Below are 25862 nucleotides of genomic sequence, written 5' to 3' on the forward strand. Positions count from 1 at the left end.
ATTGGATTTCCACCATTAAAATCCTCCTACGGCCCATTGTACTGTTTATTTGACATCCAATCTGTTGATTAGGTCATAGAGACCTAGATGAAGGGAAAAAACAAAGATCAGCTTGATCCAAAAATTTTATGACCCCCAAAAAAGTTTTTAATGGTCGACATTCATTCAACACTTTTTTCCTATAATGTGGTCCACTTAAGATTGAGATATACCTCATTTTTGGTCTCATATCATAAAATAATCTATAAAAATAATAGATGGACGGCATGGATGAAACACATACATCATGGTGGGGCCCACAGAGCACCGACCACTGGCCATTGGCTGGTGGCAGGGATAGTGGCCAATCCGTTTCCGAGACAGTCCTTACATGCTGCATATTTGACCGTTAACTGTTTTTATTTTCAACGGTTCGTTTTAATGAGCACAGATCAGACGGACAGGAGTGTCCAATAAGAGCGATTCTTTAGATATAAATCACCCATTCCAGGAAACTGCGTGTGGGCGGACCTGATTTTCAGATTCCCTGTCACGTGTCCTCAGGGTAGATTGCTTTACCATACTGTGGTTATTATGCTCCACCGTATCATCCCCAGCTGTATTTACTAACCGGGAGGCGGGAGTTATTTATTATACTCCGGCAGAGTGGGACGTTTGATACACAGTAACACAGGCACTCAAAATTGTACGCAGACATTGACTCGTTTTAAACCGATTGAATCGTGGAACCCAGTGTCGCTGAGTCAGAATCCCAGCATCAGATTGGCTGAATAATCCTGTACTCTGATTAGTGGACACTGGTTTATTGAAACAGGACTGTTGGATATCTTTCATTTTTAACCGTCCAATGAATGTCCAGTCTTCCTAATTTCTGGTTCATGTTAGGTCCAAGATTTTCTAAGCCCCAGAGTATCCAATGGGAGATCATGTATCAGAGCCATCTCATCGAGCGATGCTTCAATCGGAGCCGTTGTTTTACTGACACTCAAAGTGGATGACCTGTATTTTGAAAATCACAAATTGCACACCACCGTTCATCACTTCTGCTTCAGTCTTACTGCATTGAATTTTGACCGTCGACTTCTCTTTTCACCACCGTCATCCTGGAGGCTGCTCGTGCAGTCCTAGCATTACGGTGGCCCTTTACAGAGCTCGGACAGCCCTAGTTTGGTAGTCCACGGACTACTGAAGTTAGCAGTCGCGGGATCCCAACGGCTGGATCAGTGGGCCCCTCTCGCTCCACGGAACCCAAAGCCCGCCGTTTGTACAGAGCGCAATGAAGGCAAGTCCCGCCATTTCGGACGTGGATTGCGTCCTACCCCCGCCCGGACGGCAATCTGTCCGGGCAGGGCTCTGTGGGGCCCAATGTGATTTAAGTGTTTTATCCACACCGTTCATCGCTTTTATCATATCCTTTTAGTATACGATCCTAAAGATAAAGTAGGCACACAACTCCATTGGATCACACTAAAGGAAGCTGTAGTTATAATGACAACCACCGTTGAAACCTTTCTAAGGTCCAAAGTGATGTTTTTTTACCATCCAATCTATTCATAAGGTCATGTACACGTGGATGAAGTGAAAACACAAATATCAGCTTGATCCAAAACTTCTCCATCTCCCAGGAAGTTTTTAATGGTGGACGTTCAATCCCCACTTTGTGGTCCATTTAATCCCTTTACTTAGCTAATTTTTTTTATAATATTTTAAAATAATATCATAAAAACTATGAATGGAGTGGATAAAATACTTAAATCACTGTGGGCCCCACAGGGCACTGCCCGGACGGATAACCGGGGTAGGACGCAATCCGCGTCCCGCCATTTCGGCCTGGCTCCCATACCGATACGGAGCCACTCGCATCATTCCTGGTGGCCCGCATCGCGAGATGAGCAAATGTCACGTCATTTGTTGGATGGCCGTACGTCACGAAACGGTGAAGATTGAACGTCCACCGTTTACACAATCGTGTGGCCACAAAAGTTTTAAATCAGGCTAATATTTTGTGATTTCAGTTCATCCCCGTGGGAATGATCTCATGAACGGTATGGATGGCATGCGAAGATCACGGACACTAAGGTTTCAACGGTTGGGATTTCCTTGCCCTCAACTTCTTCCTGTTCGTGCGGCTCACTTGAGTTGGCCATGTCCTGCTACGATCTCGCAGAACGAATAGATGGGCCGGATTTCTCACAAACATCCCGTGGCCCCACCTAGCTTAGCTTACTGTCGCAGGAGAACGGATTGGCTACTCCCCCTGCCACCAGCCCAATGGCTAGTGGTCAGTGCTCTGTGGGCCCCACCATGATGTACGTATTTCATCAATTTCGTTCATCCATTTTTAAAGATCATTTTAGGGCTCGATCCCAAAAATGAGAGGAATGTAAATCTCAGGTGGACCACACCAAAGGAAAACAATATTGATTGGATATCCACCATTGCAATCCTCCTAAGGCCCACTGTAGTGTTTATTTCACATCCAATATGTTGATTAGGTCAAACAGACCCAGATGAAGGGGAAAAAAAAGATCATGCTGATCAAAAACTTTTATGGCCTCCAAAAAGTTTTTAAACGTTCATTCAACACTGTTTCTTGTAATGTGGTCCATTTGAGATTGGAATATAAATCAGTTTTGGCCTCATACTATAAAATGATCTAGAAAAATAGTTGGACAGCATGGATGAGACACATACATCATGGTGGGGCCCACAGAGCACCGACCACGTGGCAGGGGGAGTAGCCAATCCGTTTCCCTGTCGCGGGCGATCCGTGTCCCTGGAAATTGGATTGGTGGCTCCACCTGGTTCCAAATGCCGGTGCGGTGCCCGAGAGCGGACTAGCTGTTACCCGGTAACAGCTTAGAGGGTGTTACCTAACCGTGTGGGGCCCATCGTGATGTATTTTTTTGTATATCCACGCCGTTCATCTGTTTTTCCATCTCATTTTAGTGTGGGATCCTAAATTACGAGAAAATCCAGATCTCAGGTGGACTATACCAATAGAATAGTAACACTATACCAATAGAATAGAAACACTGATTAATAACAATTAAAAACTTTTTTTTTAATGGGCCACAAAGATCAATCTGATATTCCTTTTTCCATTTATCCAAGTCCTCTTGACAATATCAAGAGGTTGAATTGCAAGTAAACATAACAAAAACCTTACGATGGCCCCCTTGGATTTTTTAACGGTGAGGAACTCAATCACCACTGTTTCTTGTGGTGTGGCCCACCTGATATTTGTACCTGCATAATTTTTTATACCACATGCTCAAATGGGCTGGGAAAACGAATGGACGGCGTTGATATAAAACACATCTTCAATGTGGGCCCCATGGTAGGGGTAACGCCCACTACGCTGTTACCCGGTAACACCTAATTCGGGCCCGTGGTGCCCCGGGCTGTGTGGGGCCGTAGTGATGTCCGCGACAAATCCACTCCCTCCATCTGTTTTTAAAGACGGAAATAGTACAGACTAATGGGGCCATACCACACGAAAAGGTGGGGATTGAACGCCTGACGGCGACAGAAGTTTTTTTTTATGAGGATGATATTTATTTCTACAGTTTATCTGACTGGTAAAAATTCTATGAATAGTTTGGATGGCATATAAAAATCATGTTCAGCTCTGGGGAGGTTTCATCGGTGGATGTTGCTGCACTGCTTTGTTGGTGTTGCCCACCTAAGTTTTAGATCTAACTAATTTTTAGAATCGTTCTACTGTGGTCTTTCAGAACAGATGGACGGAGTGGATTCGTCTCGGACATCTCCGTGGACCCCACAAAGCCTCTGGCACAGAGATAAAGGCAATCCGCTCCCCCCAAATGTCCGTTGAGGCACGAATGTCTATCGGATGCCAAACTTTACAGTTTTTACAATGTAAGGTCCCTTAAGCCCGTGTCCTGCAAATAGACGGCTATCAAAGAAAATACAGCAATGGCCCACTTTTAATTCAAAAAGTGTTGTACCCGATTTTTTAATCATTGCTCCAATAATTAATCAAAAATTGACACGAATTATTACACAAAAACAATATAGTAAGCAGAAAATATTTAGAAGATATTTGTAACTTTTTTTTTTTTTTTCGCGGAAGCAAAGTTCGCATTGAGTTGGATTGTACAGGGCACGCCAAGAAGTCCATGGGACAAAAATTAGTTCAGAAAGAATAATAATTAGAAAAATACAAAGAAACATAAAGATATGGAATACTTATACGACAATGACTTACATGCCACCAAAACTAAAGTAAAAAAACGAAATTGGATCCAAAGTAGCTTATAATTAGTAAGGAAAATTAATAAAACAGATTGTCCTATACCATTCAAACAAATCAATCAATATATATTTTCTTATTATAGCTTTAACTTTATTTTATTAGTTGTGATAAAGTTTAACCATAATCTGAGTCGAATTGTGGTTGATTGTGAGTATTCATTTTTCAATGTAATTATTTCTGATTATTTATTATACCAAAAAAAATATTGTACGAAAAGCAAAGTGCAACCTATTTTCAAATTGAGAACCCTATCTTCCGACGATTACTTAATCATCTCATAATAATTTTGTACGAGTGGCTAAATAGACAATCAATCTTCTCAGGTCTTGATCATATACAATCGAATTCAACGTATCTACATATCTTGCCACTTGGGGTCAAAGGTGTTTGGTTTGAATTAGGCCACAGAATCAATTCCGATATGCTTACACACACCACATGTAACAAAAAACAAATTGAGAAGCCAAAAAAAAGTATGATTCACTTGAGCTTTAGGTTTATCTTATTTTTTGGATCATGCTGTAAAATGATATTTAAAAATGAAATGAGGGCTTTGATAAAACACATATATCATGGTAGAGCCATGATGAGCTTTTACAAGGGGTCAACACGGAGTCTTCCCAGCAGAAGAATACCCACTGGTTGAAATCTAATCGTGGATTGAGTAACTCAGTATGATGAATGTACTGACTAAACTATGTTGGGCCCACCTTGAATGTATGTGGTTCATCTTCATCGTCAATCTTTTTTTTCAGTTCATTTTAGGATTGAGCCCAAAATTGAAGCATATCCAATGCTTAAGTAGACCACACCATAGAAAGCAATTGGAATAATAAATCCCACATTTAAACCTTCTTAAGGCCAAACACGATATATTTTTTCCATCTAACCTTTTATAAAAGTCCTAAAATCTTTTAGGGTTGTTTGGCACAATAAATTTGGAGGGATTTGAGGGGATTTCAATTCCCCTTAATGTTTGGCAGTATAAAGTAACTTGCAGTTTCAAATCTCCTCTAAGAAGGGTTTGAAATCCATGGTGAGAGCTTAGATTACACCTAAAATCCTTTCAATGGTTGTATGTATAACATGCGTGTCATCATACTATTAATTTATTAGCCACATCGCACACTAATGATATCCAAAAACAATTAGATTATCAATTGCATCAATATAATTACTCTAATATGATGATCAACACCGTCCAAACATTGTTAATGTAAATCAATGACTAAAAATCGTTGGTTAGTCACTCGGTCATGATCTTGTGCTTGTAGCCCATCCAAGGCTTGGAATTTCATCATTTTTGAGCAATGCATATATTTCAGCGGGCTTATTACAACCATTGTGCCAAACATTACATACATTACTAATTAGAGATATTAAAGTTGATTTAGTAATTAAATTCAAACCCTTGTAAATATACCTGCATATCTACTTTTGGATTAAAGTTGATTCCAATCCACGGTGCCAAACACAAGAGGAGCATTTCAAATCCTGGGGGACTCGATATCCATGCTCCCAAACTTCCGTAGCTCACAATAGGTTATCAACCGAGGGTTAATCTACTCTATTGCAGCAGTTTAATCCACTCGAGCTCTGGGTCTGCCTAGTTTTAGGCCAACACACTAAACTGATACAAAAACATAAAAATAAAAATGGATGGGCCTAACTAAATCCGTAGCTTCCACGATTATATTATCTAATCTATGCTCTCCACATGCTTTTATGGCTCATTTTATAACATGAGCTGAAAATTGAAGTATACCCAAAGCTCAAGTGGACCACACCACAGGAAACAGTGGGGATAGTGACATCCACAGTTGAAACCTTCAAAAGGTACGCAGTGATGTTTATTTGTCATCCAACCTGTTCACGAGGTCACATGGAACTCAACGAAGGAGAACAGAAATATAGCTTGATCCAAAACTTCGGGGACTCCAGAAAATTTTCAATGGTAGAAAATCAATTCACAGTTTTTTATTTTCTTGTGGCGTAGACAACTTGAACTTTGAATATGCTTCAAATTTCTGCTCACACGCTAAAATCAGCTGGTAAAACAGATGGGCGGTATAGATAAGGCACATACATCATAGTGGGCCCACAGAGTTTACTCAGTACGCTTTAGTGGGTCAGTGCCCCATCCGCTGCCGAGAAAGTGTGGCACGGGCAAATGGGGCCCGTGGATTCTAGGAGCCTCCATTTAGTAGCCCGCGGACTACGAGCCTTCGTTGGTACACACATATATTAAAAAAATAAAATAATGGATGGATGGGCGAGTGCAGGTTGTGGTGTTTTTGGTATCTACTCAGGTTATTATTATTATTATTTTCTTTTCTTTTTATGGGTTAATTAATTATTAATCAATTGGTACTGTTATTCTGTGGACCAGTAAAAGTAGTGACTTTTTTTCTTTGTTTTTTTTTGCCGAGGAGATATTTGATACTCTGGCAGAATTTGATGGATGATATTCAGGCACTTAGAAATTGCATCTGTGGTATATAAGTAAATTCGAATTAAACTGTCCAAAAAATGTGTAACCATTTAGATGAACCATGAACCGAAAAACTATGCTTATATTATTCTTTATCTGACTATTAGATTAGTAGCCATTTCTTGCACAGTTAAAAATGAAAATATTCATTGGTATCCTTCCAATAAACAGGAGTCTAGTCATCAGAGGTTAGGATTGTTCAACCAATCTGATTTTTATAATATTTGACACAGTGGGTTTCACAACTTAAGACAGTTACTTGTGAATTAATATAAACCACATGTACCATTTACAGGGGCTTGCGTTGCACATCAAGCGCCACATGCAGCCAGAGTATCAAATAATTCCCCAATGAAACAAGTGCTGCACTAATTTTATTTCATTTTTCCACCAGTGTCACGTGCCTTGAACATCTCAGCCATGCAAGAGGTTGGTCCCATCATGAGTATTACCAGGAGTGGAAGTCAGGTCGATTCAACTATTGGGTGGGTCTCACCATCAAAATGAACATAGGACCAACGATCTAACCCAACAGGCAGGTTTTGGCACAACCCATGAATGGGTCAACATGGCATAAACAGTTGGAAATCTTCATTTACTATGGTCACATGTGCAGGATAGCCCAGCCATGCCAAAGGTGTTGGACACATCATGAATATAATCAGGCATGAAAATTAGACTGATCTCATCAGGTGGGCCACACCACCAAAACGAATGTAAGATCGACAATCTGATCCAACACAATGGTTTGGCCTACCCCATGGATGGATTAGCCTGATTTTCACATTAGTGATCTTCATTACAGGGCTGACCTTTTGAACGGATCAGATGAGAATAGAGAGGGCAAAAAAGTTCAGTACCGGTAGCATATGGTCCTGAGGTAGTACCTTATCATTTCTCTTTCTAAAATGTGGCGGTAGGTCCGACTGTAATTTTTGAATTTTGACTTGTTTGGCTAGCCTGAGTACAAAGTAGTATCTGGATTTTCATGTTTGTTTGGCGAGCCTCAATTTCAATTGCAATTGGGTTTTGAAAAAGCAATGCATGGTGCTGAACAATAGATCACAAGCAAGAGATCCTGCACATGCAACACTACCTAGCCATACAACATTGAGAAATTTACGACTATGGACCCCACCTTTTATCCATTGGATATTCTTGAAACACTACAAACTTAACATACGCAGTTGGACCTCTGCGTACGGACGACAAATTCCAGGACGAAAATACCCCTCCTTTTCACGGAAACGGATTGGGTACGCCTCCTGCCACCCGCCCATGGCGGATAGTCAGTGGTATATGGGCCTCACCATGATGTTTGCTTTTCATCCATGCCGTCCATATATTTTTTCAGATCATTTTATGGTATGAGACCGAAAATGAGGTATATCCAAGTCTCAACTGTACTACATTACAGGAAACAAGATTGAATGAGCATCAACCGTTAGAAACTCAGATGGATCCCACTATGATGTTTGCGAGAAATCCCTCCCCATCTAAGTTAATTCATAGGGTCACAGACCTGGATGAAGAGGAAAAACCAATTTCATAATGATCAAAAACTTTTGTAACCCCTGAAAGGGTTTCAATGGTAGATGTTCAATTCCCCACTGCCTTTTACAGTGTGGTCCACTTGATAGCTAGATCTATCTTATTTTTCATCTCAAGCCTTAATATGAGCTCGCCAAATGGATGAACGGTTTGGATATAACACAAACATTATGATTGGACCCACACATGCAATACAGTAAAAAAAAAAAAAAAGCTACAGCGGCAGTCTGGCAGTTCTTTTTTTTTTTTTTTTTTAAATTTTGTATTGGGAGAACTTTTTCTCCCTTGCATTTTTCTCTAATACATAATTATATAAATATGTATAAAAATATTTTTTATCTTTTAATTCATTTCTTTGTTCATGTATTCAACAAGCATATCTCCTAAATTAAAATGATTTGTTTTTTTTTTTACACACGCACACACACTCACACTAGTGGAATTTCACTACCTATGGATACTCAAACGCTTGACCGAGTGTTGAAACTCCTAAGAGTCTACCACCCGAGGGAGAGTAAGGATCCAAAGTAGAATGATTTGCTTGGGCAAGCATGAAATTCAACGAGGCAAACATGAAATTTAACGGGGCAAACATGAAAATGAGAGGGCAAGCATGAAAATTAGCGGGGCAAACATGAAAATGAGAGGGCCAAACATGAAAATGAGCGAGGCAAGCATGAAAAAGAGCAGGGCAAACATAAAAAAGAGCGGGGTAAACTAGAAAATCAGCGAGGGAAACATGAAAGCAGCGGGGCAAACTAGAAAAGCAGTAGGCAAACTAGAAAATCAACGGAAAACATGAAAATCAGTGGGAAACATGAAATGCAACGGCAAACTAGAAAATCTGAGAGAAACATAAAAAGCGGGCAAACTAGAAAAGCAGGAAACATGAAAAGCAGTAGGGCAAACTAGAAAAACAACTGGGCAAACTAGAAAATCAATGGAAAAAACTAGAAGCGGGGCAAACTAGAAAATCGGCGGAGGAAACATGAAAACACTGATAATCGGAAAAGCGGGAAAACATGAAAAGCAACGGCAAACTAGAAAATCAACGGAAAAAACTAGGGCAAACTAGAAAAAAAGCAGGGCAAACTAGAAAATCGGCGGGGCAAACTAAAAACAGTGGGGCAAACCGAAATATGAGCAGGCAAACTAGAAAATCAACGGGGAAACATGAAAATCGGTGGAAACAAGAAAAGTAGCGGGGCAAACTAAAAGCGGGGGAAACATGAAAATCAGCGGGGGAAACATAAAAAGCGGGGCAATTAGAAAATCAGTGGGGGAAACATGAAATGCAGCGGGGCAAACTGAAATATGAGCGGGGCAAACTAGAAAATCAGCGGAGGAAACATGAAAAGTAGCGGGGCAAATAGATTGAGTTTGGATTGTTTGTGTAGAACGTACACTAGTGACGTTGGGTCTCATTTGTCCACGTCATTTCCAAGGACTCAAGCTAACAAGATATGTCGGATTTCTCTCTCCCAAATAGAATGCGTGCTATGCTACATGACTTTTTAAAGGGGTAGTCCTATATTTTAGCTTGGTTTTTTAAAGAAAAAAATGAAGTTCTTTATGATGAATAATCACGTATATAATTAATAAAATCATAGATACAAAAAATAAGTCTTATATTGAAATATAATAAACTAATATAATAATGAAAATATTAGCATGCATACACCCGACCAACCCAATCAACCCGTCGAGCCCTCTTGTGTTGGGCTTGGGTTGAGAATTCCCAACCTAAGATTGGGTTGGGTTAGGTCAAGGTTTAGGTATAGGAACCTTGGGTTGGGTTAGGGTTGAGCACCAACTGGAACCAACCGGCCTGACTTTCAGCCCTAATTTCATGTTTGCCCTACTCAATTTCATGTTTTACCCGCTAAATTTCTAGTTTTCATGTTTGCCTCACTTAATTTCATGTTTGCCCCGTTGAATTTCCAGTTTGACCACGAAGTGATTGAAATTGACCACGAACTGAATGAAATGGATTTTCAACCATCGACCAGATGGAATTTTGGAAAATAACTAGGTCGGTTGGCTAAATTAGCTTCTCCTACCCCAAAATCATATGTGGTACGTTAAGTAAATCATTTTAGTTTAGGAGATATGCTTGTTAAATAAATAGACAAAGAAATGAATTGAAAGATAGAAAAATATTTTTATATACTTATATATACATATTTACTTAATTATGTATTAGAGAAAAATGTAAGGGAGAAAAAGTTCTCCATGTATTAATAAATAAATAAATAAATAAATAAAAAATTGTTGGACTGGCAAACTCTACGCATTGAATCGTGAGAAATTTACGACTGTGGACCCCACCTTTTAGGAAAACAACCTGTACACTACACATGAGAGGATCTAACAGAGCCTAGCCATCAACGTTTAACTTCAACATAGGCTCTCCATTGAAAAGGACTGAGAACCAGTAATTTTCTCAGCATGCCTCCATCAAGGAAATCCATCTGTCACTAAAACCAAATCACCTCATCACCTTCTTGAGAAAAACCCAATCCACCCTGTCATAGGCTTTCTCAAGGTCAAGCTTAAGAATGAGATTGCCGCCTCTAGCTTCCCTATCAATGTTGCGCACTGCCTCAAGCGTCATTTTTATGTTTCCCCCGCTGATTTTCTAGTTTGCCTCGCTCATTTGTATGTTTCCCCCGTACGGACAAAAAATTCCAGAATGAAAATACCCCTCCTTTTCACAGAAATAGTACTCCCCCTGCCACCTGCCAATGTCGGACGGTCGGTGGTCTGTGGGCCCCACCATGATGTATGCTTTTCATCCATGCCATCCATATATTTTTACGAATCATTTTATGGTATGAGACAAAAAATGAGTATATCCAAATCTTAGTGTACCACATTACTAGAAACAGTGTTGAATGAGCGTCAAACATTAGAAATCCTCCCCCGTCTAAGTTGGGGCCCACTGTGATGTTTGTGAGAAATCCTCCTCGTCTAAGTTCATTCATAGGGTCACAAAGACTTGGAAGAAGAAGAAAAACAAATTTCATAATGATCCAAAACTTTTGTAACCCCTAAAAGGGTTTCAATGGTAAACGTTCAATTCCCCACTGCCTTTTAGAATGTGGTCCATTGGATAGTTAGATCTATCTTATTTTTCGTCTTAATCCTTAATATGAGCTCGCCAAATAGATGGACGGTTTGGATATAACACAGACCTTATGATGGGACCCATAAAAGCACAAAAAAAAAAACATATAGGCAGCCACGGCAGTGCCGCAGAAGTCTGGCAAATTTTTTTTTTTTTTTTGGGGAGAACTTTTTCTCCTTTACATTTTTCTCTAATACATAATTATGTAAATATGTATATAAGTATATAAAAATATTTTTCTATCTTTTAATTCATTTCTTTATCTATGTATTTAACAAGCATATCTCCTAAATTAGAATGATTTTTTTTTACACATGCACACACACCCCCACACACTCACACTAGTGGAATTTCACCACCTATGGATACTCAAACGCTTGACCGGGTGTTGAAACTCGTAAGAGTCTACCACTCGAGCAAGAGTAAGGATCCAAACTAGAATGATTTACTTAACGTACCACATATGATTTTGGGGTAGGAGAAGCTAATTTAGCCAACCAACCTAGTTATTTTCCAAGATTTCCTCGGGTCGATGGTTGAAAATCTAGCGGGGCAAACTAGAAAAACAGCGGGGCAAATAAGAAAAACAGCGGGGCAAACTGAAATATGAGCGGGGCAAAGTAGAAAAACAGCGGGGCAAACTAAAATATGAGCGGGGCAAACAAGAAAAACAGCGGGGTAAACTGAAATATGAGTGGGGCAAACTAGAAAAACAGCGGGGCAAACTAAAATAGGCCTACACTCATGCTCTATATAGCCCACTATGCAGTATGTGTGAAACCACCTCCCTCTATCAGGTTAAAACACTTATTTTCACCATTAGCTATAGGGTCCCACTGACCCTAATTCACTAGCTTCTTTTTCTTTTTCTTTTTTCGTTATAATTCCTACGGCATTTTGTGGGTCCCATTATAAGGTACGTGTTATATCCAAAATGTCCATCTATTTGACGAGCTCGTATTAAGGCTTGAGACGAAAAATAAGACAGATCTAGCTATCACTTAGATCTATAGCTCAACTGGCAGACTGAGTGGAAATACCTCGTTTCAACGCTTGAGGTCTTGGTATCGATCCTAAGAGCGGGGCAAGCATGAAAAAGAGCGGGGTAAACATGAAAATGAGCAAGGTAAGCATGAAATATGAGTGGGGCAAGTTAGAAAAACAGCAGGGCAAACTGAAGTATGAGCGGGGTAAACTAGAAAAACAGTGGGGCAAACTAGAAAAACAGCGGGGAAAACATGAAAAACAGCGGGACAAACTAGAAAAACAGCGGGGGAAACATGAAAAACAGCGGGAGAAACATGAAAAACAGCGGGGCAAACTAGAAAAACAGCGGGGGAAACATGAAAAACAGTGGAAAAAATATGAAAAACATGAAAAACAACGGGGAAAATATGAAAAATAGCGGAGCTCATGTTTCCAACTCCTAGTAAAAACAAATCCTAGAAACTAGAACTATCAATAATAATAGTTCAACTCTATCGTCTCTTTTCAAAATAATAACATCATTCTCAATAAATTCTTCTCTTAAAACCTAGGATCACAACTACCTACTTTATTGCTAATTAAGTTCTCAAAAAATTAAATTCTAAGCCTTATTTTTATGACTTGCCTAAGGCCCCCAAAAATGTTGAGCTGCACTTGTTTAGACCTGCATCACTTTCATGCTCATACTCTAAAATGAGCAGGTAAAATGGACAGCCACCTATCATGGATAAAACACATCTATCATGATGGGCCCATAGAGTTTTTCAATAGGTTTTCATGGAACGTTGGTTTTTCTAGTTTTTCCCATTGTTTTTCATATTTCCCGTTGTTTTTCTTATTTTTCATGTTTTTCATATTTTTTCCACTATTTTTTTCATATTTTTCCCATTGTTTTTCTTATTTTTTCATTGTTTTTATATGTTTAAACGTTAGTTTGGCCCACTTGTTTTGGGTTTCCCATTGTTTTTCATGTTTTCCCCGCTGTTTTTCATGTTTCTCCCGTTGTTTTTCTAGTTTGCCCCGTTGTTTTTCTAGTTTCCCCCGCTGTTTTTCATGTTTGTTTTCCCTGCTGTTTTTCATATTTGCCCCGCTGTTTTTCATGTTTCCCCCGCTACTTTTCTAGTTTGCCCCACTGTTTTTCTAGTTTACCCCGCTCATACTTCAGTTTGCCCTGCTGTTTTTCTAGCTTGCCCCACTCATATTTCAGTTTGCCCCGCCATTTTTCTAGTTTGCCCCGTTGTTTTTCATGAAAATACCCCTCCTTTTCACAGAAACAGATTGGGTACTCCTCCTGCCACCCGCCAATGGCGGATCGTCGCTGGTCTGTGGGCCCCATCATGATGTATGATTTTCATCCATGCCGTCCATATATTTTTCCAGATCATTTTATGGTATGATACCAAAAATGAGGTATATCCAAATCTCAACTATACCATATTACAGGAAACAGTGTTGAATGAGCGTCAACCATTAGAAACTCAGGTGGGGCCAACTGTGATGTTTGTGAGAAATCCTCCTCATTTGAGTTCATTCATAGGGTTGCAAAGACTTGACGAAGAGGAAAAATAAATTTCATAATGATACAAAACTTCTATAACCCCTAAAAGGGTTTCAATGGTAGATGTTCAATTCCCTACTGCATTGGGTTGGGCTTGGGTAGGATATATCGGGTTTGATCTTAAGCTTGGGCTATACAAACACCAACCCGATAAAACTTAGGTTGGGCTTGGGTTGAGGTCTCAGGTTATCCGACCTAACCCGAACTCGATCAATATATTAGTTACTTATAAATTATAATTGAGTGTGGATTGTTTGTGTAGAAGGTACACTAGTGATGTCGGGTCTCATTTGTCCACGTCATTTCCAAGGGATCACACCACGGGAAACAATGAGCATAATGATTTCCACCGTTGAAACCATAATGGGCCCAATAGTGATGTTTGTTTGTTATCAAACCTATTCATAAGATCATACAGACATGGATTAATAGAAAAAATAATAATTATAAGCTTGATCCAAAACTTCTATAGCCCTTAAGAAATGATCAACAATAGAAGTTCAATTAAAAATTTCATTTGGTGTGGTCCATTTGAACATTGAATAAGTTTAGATTTATCGGCTTAAGCAATGAAAATATCTATTAAGTTCACCCCGCTAATTGTCTAGTTTGCCCCGTTGAATTTCATGTTTGCCCTGCTCAATTTCATGTTTGCCCCGTTGATTTCCTAGTTTGCCTCGCTGATTTTGTAGTTTACCCCGCTGATTTTGTACTTTGCCCCGCTGATTTTGTAGTTTGCCCTGCTGATTTTCTAGTTTACCTCGTTGATTTCATAGTTTGCCCCGCTGATTTTCTAGTTTGCCCCGCTGATTTTCATGTTTGCCTCGCTGATTTTCTAGTTTGCCCCGCTGATTTCATAGTTTGCCCCGCTGATTTTCTAGTTTGCCCCGCTGATTTTCTAGTTTGCCTCGCTGATTTTCTAGTTTGCCCCGCTGATTTCATAGTTTGTCCCGCTGATTTTCTAGTTTGCCCCGCTGATTTTCATGTTTGCCTCCCTGATTTTCTAGTTTGTCCCGCCGATTTTCTAGTTTGCCCCGCTGATTTTCTAGTTTGCCCCACTGATTTTATAGTTTCCTCCGCTCAATTTCATGTTTGCCCCTCTGAATTTCTAGTTTGCCCCCCTCAATTTCATCTACGACTAAAAGTTGGGCGGGTTCAACTCGAACGACCTGTGACCGACCCAACATTGGGTTATACTCGGGCAGGATATATCAGGTCCAATCTCAAGCTTGGGCTATACAAACACCAACCCGATAAAACTTAGGTTGGGTTTGGGTTGAGGTCTCAGGTTGCCTGACCCAACCCGAACCCAATCAATATATTAGTTACTTATAAATTATAATTGAGTGTGGATTGTATGTGTAGAAGGTACACTAGTGATGTCGGGTCTTATTTGTCCACGTCATTTCCAACGACTTAAGCTAATAAGATATATCGGATTTCTCTCTCCCAAATAGACATGTATACACTCGACCAACCTAATCAACCCGTCGAGCTCTCTTGGGTTGGGCTTGGGTTGAGAATTCCCAACCCAAGATTGGGTTGGGTTAGGTCAAGGTTTAGGTATAGGAACCTTGGGTTGGGTTAGGGTTGAGCACCAACCCGAACCAACCGGCCCGACTTTCAGCCCTAATTTCATATTTGCCTTACTCAATTTCATGTTTTACCCGCTAAATTTTTAGTTTTCCCCACTCAATTTCTTGTTTGCTTCACTTAATTTTATGTTTGCCCTGCTGAATTTCCAGTTTGATCGCGAAGTGATTGAAATTGACTACAAACTGAATGAAATGGATTTTCGAACTGAATGAAATGGATTTTCGACCATCGACCCGATGGAATCTTGGAAAGTAACTAAGTTGGTTGGCTTAATTAGCTTCTCCTACCCCAAAATCATATGTGGTACATTAAGTAAATCATTCTAGTTTAGGAGATATGCTTGTTAAATAAATAGACAAAGAAATGAATTGAAAGACAGAAAAATATTTACTTAATTATGTATTAGAGAAAAATGTAAGGGAGAAAAAGTTCTCCATTAAAAAAAAAAAAAAAGTCAAACTGCCGTGGCACTACCGCCGGTCCGGCGGCACTGCCGCCGATCCTGCCGCCAAACCGGCGGTAGTGCCGCGGCCATCTGTGATGTTTTTTTTTTTTTTTTACAATGTTACTTTTGTAGGTCCCATCATGAGGTCTGTGTTATATCCAAACCGTCCATCTATTTGGCAAGCTCATATTAAAGCTTGAGATGAAAAATAAGATAGATCTAACTATCAAGTGGACCACACTGTAAAAAGCAGTGGGGAATTCGTCTACCATAGAAACCCTTTTCAGGGTTACAGAATTTTGGATGATTATGAAATTTGTTTTTCTCTTCATAAAGACCTTTGTGGCCTTATGAATAGATTGGATGGAAAATAAATGTCATGGTGGGCCCTACAAAATTTTAAACGGTGAAAATCAATTTCCCCGCTGCTCTCTGTGGTGTGGAACAGTTGATCTTTGGATATGATTTTTTTTTTTTTGGGATAATGCTCTGAAACGATCACGAAATATGGATGAACGTTGTGGATATAATAAATACATGGCTGTGGGGCGATGTTACTTTGATCTCTTTTGAGCCGTTCGTACAACTCTCGGTTGGTGGAGCGTCAGCGCTTGTCTTCGAAAGGAAGGTGGGGGTATTTTCGTCCTGAAATTCCGACTCCGTACGAGGAGGTCCAACTGCGTATTCTAAGTTTGTATTGCTTCCAAAAAACCACTGGATAAAAGGTGGGGTCCACAGTCGTAAATTTCACTACAACATTCTCTTCCATTTCTGTTTGGTCTGTTTGGCCTAGACTCCTATGTTAATTTTGCACCATTTAAAATTGGTGGCGACTCAACCCCCTCACATGTAATCCAGACCATCCAAAGTGTTGGTCCCATTTTGGATGGAGCATATCTCCAAGATGCACTTCAAGCAATCCTAACAATCCACTTACTATGGACGGTTAAAAGTACAATAGTGAGTAGTCCAGATTCAAGGCGGAAAATCTGATAGTAAATATTATCACATCAAAAGAAATTTTGGACCATGGTCCATCCACAATTAGGCTGGGGATTTAGACCTGGGTTGCAATAAAACAATAGCATGCGTACCCTAGAAGAGTCACCACCATGTTTTAAATGGTGCAAAACTAACATAAGAGTCTAGTCCATATCTATTTATTTCCCTAAAAAAAATTCATGATGTTGCTGATAAAGAAATGCCCATACCAATTATCCATTGAATCATATTAAATATACTGCAGGTCTATTTAGATAATGGAAAAAGAAAAGAAAAGAAAAAAGATGGTAGACGAGCTAGTAGAGATTGTGAGAGTGATCAATCCATGTTTCAATCCTTGAAAGTGCTACCTTTAAAAAAAGAAAAAGAAAAATAAGAAAGAAAGAATGGATTATGAAGCACTCTTCCTATGATGGGACGGAGTCACCATGTTTGAATAGCAAATGAAAATAATAAATTCCACCAACCAAAGCACTATAATCAAATTCTCTCACACACACATACACGGGTGGCTATTGTAAGAAGAATATGAGATCTCAACTTGCTATCCAAACAAGAGCTTAAAAATGAAATCCATAGGAATGTATGTTTCAATGGTACTATGGAATCCATGAGAATCCATCAATAGATTAGAACAAAACTCATTTTCTTTTACCACACTAACGGATACAACAGTCCTCCCATCTCTCTCTCTCTCTCTCTCTCTCTCTCTCTCTCTAAAATGTTACATTTAGAAGAAGAGCCCATAGAGCTTCTTCCAGGTTTGCTCGTCCATTTTCCAAGTTTGGTCTAATGCACCAGGCCATCTGGAAAATGCTGATGCTTGGTCACATCTTCCTCATAAATCTACATGCATGCTTTCTTCATGGGGAGCAGATCTCATCAAATTTGGCAAGTTTGAAGGTGAACCAGAAGGAAGCCTTGAAAGGATAAGGCGTGCGACATTTTCAGCTGCAACGGCACCTGTCTCTATAGTACTTGCTGCATTCTCAAAGGCATTTATGTAGTACAGATGCAACCCATCCAACAAGAATGGTGCAAAATCTTCCGGAGCCTTGTAATGGGGATATGCAGCCCAGTTTATCCGGACAGTCTCCTTCCTAGCACTGTCAATGGGCATGGAAACATATGTTAGCATTCGGTGATGCCTACAAAATCCTTTCAGGTACCACAAATCACAAGATTTTACCTGAAGATGAGATCTAGTAACCTGTCTTCCATTGGGGCCCGTGAGAACACCTTGTAAGTCTTATCCTCTTCACTGAATTTCTTGAGAACAGAGATGCTTGAAAACTGTACTTCAGAAGATTCGATTGTACCTACTAGGTCGGGAATTTCTGATGCCAAGTTCAGGCCAAAATATGCCTTCGGAAACAAATACAAGTTCGTCATACAGTTATTGTCGGCATGTTGCATTACGAGATACGAATCATGAAACCCATAAGACATGTAAAAAGAGACAAAGCAGCACACAGCTCTACAAATTGTCAAATTTGTTGAGCATCTGAACATGCATCATCTGGGCCCACCAATGTATGAAAACAATGGATGGTTTAAAAGTTATCATTGGTCCACATTCAATGTACAGGAACAGCTCACATGATGAGCATACTGGCCAGATGTTTGGACCAGGTCATCTGCATGGCTGGGCCATCCGACACAGATCAAATGTCTCACAGATGTGCCAAACAGTAGTGTGTGGTGACATGTGGAGGTGGGACTTTGCAAAACTCGTCGGAGGGAACCACGTGCAAGAGAATAGATACAGTACTCACAGGGTTTAAGAGTCCCCTCACAAATGTTGCATGCGTATGCTGTAACTCTCTCTTGGGAATTGAAACTGATGGGGAGAAGTTGATGTTCAGCTCATCTAGTGGTGTTGCAACTACTGTAACTTCACAACTGTAAGAATTCCCTTTGGTAGAGTTGAGCTCATAATACCCTTCAACATAGGAGATTGAAGTTATCTCTTCATGGAGATGCAAAGATGCATTTGAATGACGGATCAACCCATTGGCAATTTGCCAATTGCCTCCTTCAACTGACCATAGTCCTGCATCAGAGCCTGCCATAGAAACTGCCCCAGCCAGTCCACTGATGGTAACATTTTGACCGTAGTTGATTCTGGTGATCACCTGAAGAAGTCCATATGAAAGGTATACATAAGTAGCAATCCATTGCACTTTCACTACATATGGAACATAAAAAATTAAAATTTAAAAAAAGAATCAAGAAACAGTTAGCAAAATTCCACGGAACTGCAGTTTAGAGCTATCCAGAACATGGTGTGCCGTAAAGGCCGTAAAGGTAACGGTGGCAACCATTACATGTTATGGGGTCGTAACAGCTGTTATGAAAAAAATGACCCGTAACCACCATTAAAGGCCCGTTACACCCCATGTAAAGGCCGTAACAGCCCTGTAATGGGGCAAATACAGGTTTTCATATTTATTTATTTTTCTTTCAACTTTACAGGGCATATACAGGTTTTCGGATTGTTTTTCAACATTATGGGGCAGATGCAGGTTTTTTGGGTTTTTCCTTTCAATAAAAGAAGATATCATAACGGCCATTACGGGGGCCGTAACAGCCGTTACCTCGTATCGTAAAGGTAATGGTGGTGGCCATTATGGCCACTGTTACCGTTACAGAATACCTTGGTCCAAAATGTCCAAAATCACAATCTGAGTTTGTTTTTCTTAACTATAGCTTAGCAGTATATTAAAAATTTACTATCAAGGCATGTTTGGATATCACCAATCCATAGCAATCAATGAAAATGAAGAAGGTTTTTCATTGATGTGACAGTTTGAGATGATTGTATAGCAAAGATATAGGACTCTTTGGCACAAGAAACCGAGTGACCCTTGCTTCACAAATATGAGATTTCCACTAGCTATTCAAACACGACCCCAAAAAGTGAAATACATGCTTCTATAGTACTCATGGAAATAATCATCGCCCAATCATTACCTTCTCTTTTCTTTTCTCTTAGAATACATATATTGATGCAGGACATGGAAAATTAAATATGATATGCAAGATTTCATGCTTAGATCCTACCAATTCAGAAACAATCACACAAATTCCACGTCCCACATGAAAATCCAAACATTCAATTAAAAAGGGGAATCTACGCGGGTCCAAGCCGACACAGGCTAGGACTGGACCAATAAAAATTATAAACCAAACGATGTCAAAGGGAAATAAAATCAACTACTCATGCATAAAAATCAGTCTCTAATCCAAGGGATTCCCTAATTTCAATTCAAGGAACCCTAAGGTGATAAAAAGTGGCAAATCAATTAGGGATCATGTAATCTAGGGTTAGGATTCATGAAAAACGGCTATGAGAGGATAAAAGAGGATAAAAACCTGAGCCAAAAGATGATCCCGCGTGTGGACAGCAATAATGGCCCAGACGGACGTGCGTGTGATCCCGGCCGCACGTGTGTGGGGCCCACTATTCACAAAAAGGCCACCTTGGCCTTGGTCGGCCAGGGATGGACTCTAAAACCCCCAAATCTCAGCTCGATCCGATGTAAGGTTTGTGCGTGGTGCTCCGCCTAAGTTTCAGCTCGCCTGCGGGCCGAAATCTGGAATCCTGCTGTAATGAAGAAATCTGATGCAACAAAAGGACAAATTCGAAGTATGGATGGTGGGGGAAGATGGAAAAAAAAATGATGGAAGATGATGGTGAATTGAGATCGATGTGACTTCGCACCACGGTAGTTAGCCCTTCGAAAAGGAAGGGCTTCGCACCCACTTTTGAATTCTTCCACAACTCACGAAGAGAGCAGAAAAATAAAGCAGAAATTTTTTTATTAACTTCAATGAATCAAAAGAACTACAAGGGGTGCCTATTTATAGAAAAAATCTTATACCCAAAAACTCGCACTATGTGCGCAACCTATTACTTGGCGATGAAGTAAACTAAAATAAAAACCAAACAGATAAATCTAAAGCGTTCACAATGCTCTAAATAATAACAATAAGCAAAACCTAAAATATGAAATCAATCCGACGAGTGGGCCACAATCATGAGATCCCATGATGGGCTTTTCTTGACTATAGGGCCCACTTTTCTGAACCAAAACTTGTCTTCTAGCTGGAGGCCCTCCCTGGACGTCGTCATCGAGCCAGATCGATGGTGGGGTCCTCCTTTTGCGTACGTACGTGTGTAGGGGTGGTGGTGTGTGGGCGTGCGTGTGCACGATGTCCTCATCATATATCCAAACATGGCCTTGGCAAAAAAGCAAAAAGCAAAAAGAAAAAAAAAAACACATAAGACCTGCCAGTTAAGTAGGACCCTGAACCTAAAACACAGCACTTGGATACCACAACATTCAATTAGCCATCTCAGCTGCGACCGAGTTAGCTTCCCTGGGTGGCTACACATACCTATGTATGTACACACATACAACAAGTGAAACTTCACCTCTCACCAACGACACTCTGACATCATATGACATCCTAGAAATCCATCATGGTATCACACAGTCTATCAGATGATATTTGGAGAACCACCATCAATCATCAAAAGGGCAGACTAGCAATAGCACATTAGGCAAATGATGGCCCGCCTGGCCTTCATGAATCAGCTAAATAGTCTTGCAAAAGTTCTTGCATATCTTTCCTAATATGGAAGATACCACGAAAGACTGTAGTCACTGCAATCATGAAGCATGCCAACTGTCTCCATCAAAATCAAGCTTACGACGGACTTACGAGTTACGATACCAATCAAACTGGACAGTTTTGGTGAGAAATCTCACCAAATCTGGTTGTTAGAACCAATCCTACGTTAGGGTGAAACAATCAGCTAAAGATGGTTGGCCTTGTCCATAAGGCATCTTGAAGAACAACCTATCAAGGATAGGACGTGATTAAGACATTAATCCCCTGACTATCCCACTCGAGGTCGATGAAAAACAGCACTTCACTTCAAGTGACAATAAGGAATTTGAAACCAGAAACTGGCTCACCTGCCAATATTTACTGCTACAGAGTCATTCCTTACTACAAAGGGTAGTACTCACATCCAAGATCTCCAAAAGGATGGAATTCCCTCTATAACCCTCCAAAGAAATGAATCCAATCATTTTCCCCACCTACTAACGTCAGTTCAAATTTGAAAATTAAGGAAAACAATTGAAGACAAAAGGATTTTGTCCTTCATAGAGAAGAAACCTACAGTCGATAACCTTCTATTAATTGATTCAAGACAGATTCACTAATTACCTTGGAGGCGCAGCCCCAAGCACGTGGGCGTGCGCGTGCGAGAGAGAGAGGGGGTGGGGGTTGCTCATGGCTTAGAGCTGGGTGGATGAGATGTGCCTCTAGAATTTTATGTGATTGCTGAATACCAACGAAACTAAAGGGAAAATTTTATAAGATAGCTATAAGATGAGCCATTCTTTACAGGACAGAAAGTTTGGCCAGTTCATATGCCATCCCCTTTGTCATGGTTGTGAAACAGATGCAGGAGAGTGGGTGACTGTACCAAGACCCTAAAACAGTTAATACCCACAAGGGGACTCCTTGATCAGGGTTCAAAGAGCAGCCCACCCTGCTTAGAGCTGGGTGGATGAGATGTGCCTCTAGAATTTTATGTGATTGCTGAATACCAACAAAACTAAAGGGAAAATTTTATAAGATAGCTATAAGACGAGCCATGCTTTACAGGACAGAAAGTTGGCCAGTTCACACGCCATCACCTTTGCCATGGTTGTGAAACAGATACAGGAGAGTGGGTGACTGTACCAAGACCCTAAAACAGTTATACCCACAACGGGACTCCTTGATCAGGGTTCAAAGAGCAGCCCACCCCCCTGAAAAGTGAAAAACTAAAAAAATCCTTCATGATTGCAACTTGAAGGCCCAACCACAACATGGATTCAATGGCCACATAAGAAAACTAAAACAGCTCTGGAGCAAGTAGCCATCCATTTCTTTCTTGCCTTTCAAAAAAGTCGCCATCCTTCTGTCATATAATGATGAAGGGATCACTCATAATGAACAAGCTATCAAAAGCTAAGAAACCATGGTCTCAATGCGACACAAATCAAGTAAATGGTGGCACTATATTAAACAAGAGATGGGAAATTGTTGAAGGAGATAAGAAAACAAATCAAGAGGTGCGTGCAGTTTGGTTGTCTTTGTAGGAAAGACTGCATTGAAACATTGGATGCGACGCATCCTGGAAGCTCGTGTGGGCAAAAAACTGGAATTGGATGCATGACTACAAAGTCTGATTACCATGGCTTCCATCTAGGGCCATACTAAGAATGAAATGAAAGGTTGAAATGTAGATGATATGGGGGATAAACACTGGGATCCTGACTTCAAATGTCAAATGAAAGCATAACAGGATGGGAGTGAGCTAGCATTGGAGTTGGGTGACAAAAAAGGAGATGGATTTCAGGAATCATACTACCCCAGGGCATTTGGTGTTCTCTACAGTGCAAAGACAAAAGTCCTGCAACAAAACATATTCAGCATCAGAAGCATTGCTGCTTGTCTGCCGACCCCAATTAACTGGCATAAGGCTTAGATGATGATCATCATCATGAGGCATTGTTGCTTGTTTCCAACTAAGAGAAACCATGGCCTTCATGCAATGTGCATTTGGAAGCTTTATCAAACTAGATTGCAATTATCAAATTAATAGAGTAGAGATAAGGGGATTGTAGTCCACCCCCTTGACATGCTTATTAAGGGTCTGGCAGTGAAATTGCAATAACGCTACTTTCAACTCCGACTTGAAAGGAACCTAGCTGCAATTTGAAAGTAGCTTCCTCACTATAAATGCTAGGAAACATCATTAACTCTTGCCATTTCCTCTCAATTAAACGGAAGGTTTGTAATCCAATCCACTTGTGCATCCAAATGCACCCCAAGCAACAAATATACAGTGATATAAGCTTCTGAATTACAAGAAAACATTCAATTCTACATAAGCAGCATAAGAAGCCAAAATAATAACAATAAAATCACAAAATAAGATTCTGCTTAATAAAACCCAGAAACGCCCACCACTGAATTCGACTCCAGCTTAAATTAATTGAAACAACAACCTTAACAATGATTAAAAACCCATCTAAAATCTACAGTGGGAAAATTTAATACAAAGAAACAGAGAGATTGATAGAATATCCTAAAAAATCAAAGAGCTTACAGTGATGAGCTCCGATATCAGTTCTTGCGATAACCTGGCATCGGTCAATTCCTCCTGCAAAGTATTTTGAGTAAGCCCATACAAACCAGCCCATTTAAGCATCTCCTCCACGGTCGTGAAAACAGGTCGAGATTCAAAATCCGAGTAATAAAGCAAGAATCTGTCCACAGTTTTCTGTAAAAAATAAAATAAAATAAAATTAAAAATTAAAAATGTAATTCAATACTCAAATAGACAGGAGAGAGAGAGAGAGAGAGAGAGAGAGAGAGAGAGAGAGAGAGAGAGAGAGAGAGAGAGAGAGAGAGAGAGACATCGACGAATCGCTGCATCCTGAGGAGCGAAAACCCGTATCGGCGGAACACCAGAAGGGAATTGAGGAGCGAGACGATCTTCTTATAGAAGGAAGGCTTCGACTCGGAGGGCGGAGGGAGTGTCTTGAAAAGGAAGCGAGCGCCATCCCAGATTCCGAACCAGGAAGAGGAATCATCACCGTCATTGGAATTGGTGCGCAGGTTAAGGGAAGCGGTGAAGTTTAAGGCGTGGAAGTTCTTGGGGTGGATGATGGAAGCGCCGGCCTCGAACACGTCCCCAGAGATCGAGACGGTGGCCATACGGCCTCCGACTCGGCCGCTCCTCTCGAAGATTCGGATGTCATTAAGATGTTTATTAGAGTACGTCTTGAGGAAATGGGCGATGGAAGAACCGCCGATTCCGCTGCCGATGATGCAGATTCGAGAAGGAGATGTTGCAGAGACAGCAGCAGAAGAGAGAATGAGGAGAGAGAATATGAGGCGTATGGCTCCGCCAAAGGAGAGTTTTGGTTCTTCCATTGCTGATGCTCGGAATTCCGTTGTACCTCTCCTTTGTAGAGACGAGAGCGGATGAAGACTACGCTGACACAAATGGTTGACGTTTTCGAAAATATCGCCACATTCGCGCGCAAAATTAATAAAACGATATTATCGTGATACTTTAGAATCTCGGCAGCTTTTTTTATTTTTGGAGATCCCATCATAATTGGTATTTGAATATTATAATTAATTATTTTTCTACCAATATTTTAAAAAATTTAAATTATTTGCTAATTTATTGTAAATATTTTTAAATGTTTCAGTTTCACTTAGATTTTTCAACAATATTATGGGAAGAAAATGTAAAATCGGACCATCTCCAATAAAACTGAGGGCCGAGTCACCTAACTTTGGGTATGTTCACCATGATGCATGCATGTTATCTGTGTCCATTAGTTTTGTTGGCTCATTTTAGAGCTTGAACTCAAAACTAAGGTAGATACGAAGCTAGATTGAACAATTGTGGAATCATTTTAGGGCATAAACTCAAAAATAATGTGGATAAGAAGCTCAGTTAAACCTAGACACAAAAATAGTGTGAATGATTGGTAGAGTGTTAAAGTCCCTCAATATATGTTGATACATTATTTAGCTTGAAATTTTAAAGAAAGTGGTTATTTAACATAGTAGTAGAAGAGGAAACCCTGTGTTTGAATCTTGAGAGCAGTAAATATGCCTCCCTAATATAATTTCTCATGGAGGCATTTATGGTAATATAATTTCTCATGGGGCATTTATGGCAAGTTATGAGTGTGCCTCCACCCCTGCCGAGTATATATTAATACGCCATCCTTTAAT

General features: G+C 40.1%; 1 protein-coding gene across 1 annotated transcript; it reads right to left on the bottom strand.

Moving 5' to 3' along the window:
* Positions 1–17549: 17549 nt before the first annotated feature.
* On the bottom strand, positions 17550–25085 carry LOC131242666 (farnesylcysteine lyase). The gene is made up of 5 exons (XM_058241457.1): positions 24525–25085; positions 24214–24387; positions 18812–19171; positions 18226–18401; positions 17550–18142 (listed from the first exon to the last, which is right to left on the bottom strand). Exons 1-5 carry the CDS (start codon positions 25041–25043, stop codon positions 17875–17877), a joined length of 1497 nt encoding a protein of 498 aa, XP_058097440.1. The 5' UTR covers positions 25044–25085; the 3' UTR covers positions 17550–17874.
* Between the last annotated feature and the right edge of the window lie 777 nt (positions 25086–25862).

The sequence above is a fragment of the Magnolia sinica genome, chromosome 4 (genome assembly GCF_029962835.1).
Source record: "Magnolia sinica isolate HGM2019 chromosome 4, MsV1, whole genome shotgun sequence".
NCBI lineage: Eukaryota > Viridiplantae > Streptophyta > Magnoliopsida > Magnoliales > Magnoliaceae > Magnolia > Magnolia sinica.

Bases quoted from the DNA above. Each gene is read 5' to 3' on its own strand.
- LOC131242666 (XM_058241457.1), bottom strand. From the start codon at position 25,043: ATGGAAGAACCAAAACTCTCCTTTGGCGGAGCCATACGCCTCATATTC. The intron at 18,402-18,811 runs GTGAGTACTGTA...TTGTTTCCGAAG, and splicing joins TGAGGGGACTCTTAAACCCT to GCATATTTTGGCCTGAACTT. The intron at 18,143-18,225 runs GTAAAATCTTGT...GCCCATTGACAG, and splicing joins TTACTAGATCTCATCTTCAG to TGCTAGGAAGGAGACTGTCC.